This window comes from Elephantulus edwardii, unplaced genomic scaffold, assembly GCF_000299155.1.
Source record: "Elephantulus edwardii isolate Elephantulus edwardi_28Jun2011 unplaced genomic scaffold, EleEdw1.0 scaffold00236, whole genome shotgun sequence".
In the NCBI taxonomy this organism is placed as follows: domain Eukaryota; kingdom Metazoa; phylum Chordata; class Mammalia; order Macroscelidea; family Macroscelididae; genus Elephantulus; species Elephantulus edwardii.
The window spans coordinates 323,074-328,764 of record NW_006399986.1 but is presented as its reverse complement, the minus strand read 5'-3'; the positions used below and the strand labels follow the sequence as shown (position 1 = coordinate 328,764).

Below are 5,691 nucleotides of genomic sequence, written 5' to 3'. Positions count from 1 at the left end.
CGCGCTCCCGCCCGAGGACTACTTTCTGTCACCACGTGCCCCGCCCCCTGGGCCCACTCTACTTCCCTCCCTGGCGGAGGGGCACAGCTCGGCGATGCGTAACGCGTCCCTGTGTGAGCTGCGCCCCTATTGGGCCCGAGACTTGGAGGAAATGAGAGCGCGGCGTCGATTGGTCCGGCCTTCCCTGCAATGCGTCAAACTGGGGCGAGCCACTGAGTGGTGGTGGTGGGGAAACCTGATATGTGTGAATGCGTGAAACTGTGAAACGTAATGAGGCGAAGGGAGAAACTATGTTTGTAGTATAGAAGCAAATGTCTCATAATTACGGCTAGGGAGTGGTAGGAGGACTGGCGAGAGATGTAGAAGGACTCTCTCAGCTTTCCCCTCTAAATACATAGAAGATGGTTCAACCCAAAATGCTGTGGCCTGAAGCCCCGCCCCCAACTGGAGGCTGCTTGGCCTCCAGGGTCTTGGGTCACTTAAGGGTCCCGCCCCCTTGGTGGTCTCTGCTCGGTAAAACACAGTACACCTGTATGCGGAACCTGTATCACAGGTCCACTCGTGATCAACCCGAGTCTGAAATTGGTGTTGTCCCAGAACAGCTACTGGAGACATTAGTTTGGCCATTCATTCAATAAACATGAATTGGGTCTTTGGTGCATCAAGGTGCTTGAACTCATTCCCCCCACCAACCAAACTGTGCAGCTCTGCAACTGCATCCTGGTCCATCCTCACCCTTCTGCCCCCAACCCTCACCTCCTTGTACCCCCAATATGTTTTTCCCAATAAAAAAAATATTATTAAAAAAAAGATGCTTGAACATGGCTAGGCTGGGGAAATCATTGCCAACATTTCTTCTGTCTTCTTTTACACCATCTGACTCATTCATTTGTTATTGCAGGATTTCCTTGCCCCGTAGAAGGAAAAGGATAGAAATATAAAATTATTTATCTGTAGTTGTTAGGTGCCATCAAGTCGCCTCATACCGATCTTGTGAATAACAGATATGAACCTTGCACTATCTTGTGTCATCATATTTCTCATATGCGTAAGTCCATTGTTAACTGATGTGTCATAAAGATTTATAACCTTGGAAACCCTAAAGCGCTCAGTCTTCTATATAGGGTCGCTATGAGTGGAAATCCAGTGTCAGTGGTTTGGGTTGATTGGTTGTTTTTCTTGTTTGGAACCAGTTACTATGGGCTTGACTTCGGGATTGAAGTGCAGTTTCTTACCACTAGGCCACCAGAACTACGTGTGTGTGTGTGTGTGTAAAATGATACCATTTGCCTGTGTGTGTGTGTGTGTGTGTGTGTGTGTGTGTGTGTGTCTGTGTACCGTTGAGTCCAAACCGACTGGCACAGGAGATTGTCTGCCCCTCCTCCAGCAAATCATCTGGTGGATTTGAACCATGCGCCTTCAGGATTGTAGCGCTGCTTTTGCCAATTCATTTTTCATTAGTGCTACCAGTTATATCAATCACATGCAGCAATCGTCACCATCCAAAAGAAAGGGTTTTCAAAGGCAGATATTTTTGGAAGTACATTGCTGTTTTTTCTTCTGAAGTATCTCTGGGGGACTGGAACTGCTAACCTTTCCCCTAACAGCTGAACATGTGAGCAGTTTGCACCAACCCTGTGGTTAACACTTGAAATTATTCAAGAGCCAAGATGTCGCTTTGCGTACTATGATATTATCATTTACTTCACATATATTTGAAAGATGGGCAATGAATAAGGAGAAATGAAGAGCTCACAGCCGCGATCTCATGTCTCTGAATTATGGCGATGGTGAAGAATATTGAATAAACATACCATGGTCTGCAAGAAGAACGAACTAATCTGTCTTGGAAAAAAACGCAGCCAGAATGCATCTTTGAAGTGAGCTCTGTCTCACATACTTTTGGCATACTGTCCAGAAGGGGCCAGACCCTGGAGAAGGTTACCTGAAAAAGCAGCAGATCAACAAAATTGAGGAAGATCCTCAAAGAGATTAAGTGACACAGCGGCTACAATCATAGCCTGGAACGTGGATTGTGCAGGTGGCCCAGGACCAGGAATTTCTCCATTCTGCTGTGCCCAGGGTTGTGGGTTGTTTTGAGTAGCAACCAACACAAAAGCACCTACATACACAGAAAGAACTCCACAAAAGCTGTAGTTCTCTTAGGTGCACTCTTCTACAGTACGGTGATTGGTTGACGGGTGGACATGTGAGTGACCTGCCTATGTTATGCCCTACCTCCTGGACACGGTGATTGGTTGAAAGAGAAGAACAGACTATCTGCTGGGCCCATGAGCGTCTTTTCTGAGTTTTTACATCTGGAGCTGGACCAAGAAGGCTTTTTCCTGTTAGGTGGGTCCTGTTGTTTTGAGAAAATGTCTAGATTGCCTTCACACTCCCTCTCTCTCCATCTTGAGGAAGAAACTGTATAACAAGTGTATAAAATAGATGCAAAGGAGAAGAAGAAAGGATATGGGGAAAGAGACAGACTTAAGTATCAATTGTTCTGTTAGTATCCTACAATTGAGTTGTGTTCTCCCCAAGTTTAAGCACTTAATTTCAAACATCAAAGACTACAGACTTCAGGGAGCTCTGGTGGCCTAGTGGCAAGAAGCTGTACTGCAATCCTGAAGGTTCACGGTTCAAATCCACCAGATGCTCTGCTGGAGAAGGAGGGGCAATCTCTTCCTGTGCCAGCCAGATCCAATTCAATGGCATTTGTTGTTGTTGTAAGTAAAAAAAAAAAAAGACTACAGCTTTTCAAGAAAGATTATTCTTCAATATCAAGAAAACAAAAATCATCACAAGTGGGCCAATAGGCTACATCATGACAACTGGAGAAAAGACTGGAATTTTCAACAATTTCATTTTAATTGGATCCACAAGTAACACCCATAGAAACAGCAATCCAGAAAGACAAAGACATGCTGCGCTGGGAGAATGTACTGTCAAAGATCTTAAAAATGTTAAAGAGGAAGGATACAATTTTAAAGAGTTAGGTGCACCGAGCCAAGTTATGGTCTTTTCGGTTGCTTCATATGCATGTGAAAGTTGGACGATGCATTAAAAAAAAAAAAAAAAGACTGAAGATTTTATGCCTTTGAATTTTGGTGGAGGAGAAGAGCATTTAACACTCTGGATTGCCAAAAAAAAAAAAAAACCCCAAACAAACCTGTTTTGGAGGAAGTGCAGGTGGGGACCCCTTCGAGGCAAAGATGGTGTGATTTTTGTCTCGCATACCAGGAGACGCCAGTCTTGGAGAAGCCCTTCATGCTGGGTAGAGTGGAGGGTCAACAAAGGAAAGAAAGACCTTCAAGACAGTAGAGCGACACAGTGAGTTCAACATTGGATTTAGGTACAGAAAAAATGATTCAACAAGTTGTACGTTGAGATACTATGAGTCAGATTTAACTGCATGACAACAACAATGTAATGTGGAAGTTATGACATGATCCCCCCAGGAATCTGAGAAAGCAATCTGTTTTATCCGATTAAGGAAGAGGAGTAAGGGTAAGATGTAAGCCACTCAATCCCATCACAGCCCCGATCTAATGGGAGGTCCTCCTCAGTTTCAGCAAGCAGGGTTGTGTCATCTGCATAACGCAGATTGTTAATAGATCTTCCACCAATCCTGACGCCACACTTCTCCTCATAGAGCCCAGCCTCTCAGATAATCTGCTCTGCATACAGGTTGAAGAGGTATGGAGACAGGACACATCCCCTGGCGTACACCCTTCCCAATTTTGAATCATGCCGTGTTACCCTGCTCTGTTAGTTTTTGTTAGTTAGTGTGTGTGTGTATCCTCAAATCAGATCTGACTGGTACAGGAGGAGATTGCCCCTCCTTCTCCAGCAGAGCATCTGGTGAATTCGAACCACATACCTCTAGGATTGTAGTACAGCGTCTTGCCACTAGGCCACCAGAGCTCCCTATACACCCCACCCTTCTAAGCACGATATTGTTTTCCAGAAACAGGCTCCTCCCGACAACATGCCCAGAATACGTGAGACAAAACTTCACCATCCTCGCCTCGAAGGAGCACCCTGGTTGCACTTTCTCCAAGACATGGAGACCTACACCCATGTCCTTCCCAATCCTCTGTCTCCGCCATGCTTAACGCCACTGTTGCTGTCCCTCTGCCTAAATCACTTCAGCTCTGAGTATCTGTGCTGGGAAACTCCTGCTGACTATAAGGTCAGGAGTTCAAACCCACCAGCCTCCCCGTGGAAGAAAAATGAGGCAATCTACTTCCATATAAATTTACAGCTTTGGAAAACTGGATAGATTATCTATACTGAACTGAAACAGATAAGGGAGAGAACAGTTTAAAAGTGATATATGATAGCATATTATGACTATCACAGGAATCCAGAATTAAGGTTGCATAGTGGAGAGCATTGGGGAAGGGGGTGGGGTGGGGTGGGGGTTCGGGGTCAGGGGGGATTGTATACCAACGATGAAGTTTATCTTTTGCTTTTCAAAGAGAGGAGCTAACTGGGGGAAGGGGAGGTAAAGAAAAAAATGCAACAATGAATGAATGAAAATGCAAGGTGAGCTCTGGTGGCCTAGTGGCAAGGAGCTGCAACTACAATCCCAGAGGCACACGGTTCGAATCCACCAGATGCTCTGCCGGGAAAAGGAGGGACAATCTCCTCCTCTACCAGTCAGATCAGATTTGACGGTACACTCACACAAAAATTAAAAAAAAAAAAGAAAATGCAAAATCTCTGTAAATGGTCATTAAAATTAATAAAATAAAATAAAAAAAAAGAAAACCTCAAGAGCACTTTGCATCTAGCCTCTAGGGCCACTGTGAGTTGGAATTGACTTAATAGCACTGTCCTTAACACTGTATAACCTCCCAGATTCATCTCGTGTATCTTCTGCCCCAGTCCCAGAAGCAGGCGCTTCTCCTGGTTTCTTGATACTGAAGCAGTTTATTCTTGGTTACTAACCTCAAAGTTAACCAGCAGCACTATAGAAGAAAGGCCCTGGAGGGCTGCTTCCGTTAAAAGATTAAAAGACAAACAAACCAAAAAAACCTCTTGTGGGCGAGCTCTGGTGGCCTAGTGGCAAGTCGCTGCACTGCAATCCCAGAGGTGCGCGGTTCAAATCCACCAGATGCTCTGCTGAAGAGGGAGGGTCAATCTCCTTCTGTACCAGATCTGATTTGATGGTACACACATAAAAAACAATATAAATTATTAAAAACAAAACAAAACAAAAACCCCTCTTGTGGTTCTGACTCATAGCTGATTCCTCACTGGGTTTCTGAGATTGTAAATCACATTTAAAAAAAAAAGCGATGGGAGATGATAGTTCATTCCCTCCCCCCTCCCCCAACAGAGCTGCTGACGGATTTGAGCCGCTGGAGAAGCTTGGTTTTGGGTTAGCAGCGCGGCTTGCTGTGGTCCAGAGTGCCCTCCTTTAAGTAACGTAACTTCACCTACATAGCAACTCTGTAAACAACAGATCTGAAACTTGCCTTATCCCCGCCTCATCCTCAAGATAATCTGATATGCTGAAGCCCATTGTTGCAGTCACTGTCACTGTGTCAATCCAACTTTTCAAAACGGCCTAGTGGTGAGGAGCTGCAACTACAATCCCAAAGGCGCACGGTTCGAATCCACCAGATGCTCTGCCGGGGAAGGAGGGACAATCTCCTCCTGTACCAGTCAGATCTGATTTGA

At 45.1% G+C, this 5,691-nt stretch overlaps 1 protein-coding gene across 1 annotated transcript in view; it reads left to right on the top strand.

Annotated features, from left to right (window-relative positions):
- Nucleotides 1-94: 94 nt before the first annotated feature.
- Nucleotides 95-5,691, top strand: part of LOC102849302 (pre-mRNA-splicing factor 18-like) — a 15,293-nt gene continuing 9,696 nt past the window's right edge. The window contains exon 1 of the mRNA XM_006898693.1: nucleotides 95-225. Coding sequence (XP_006898755.1) covers nucleotides 95-225 — 131 coding nt within the window. The remainder of the gene's footprint in view (nucleotides 226-5,691) is intronic.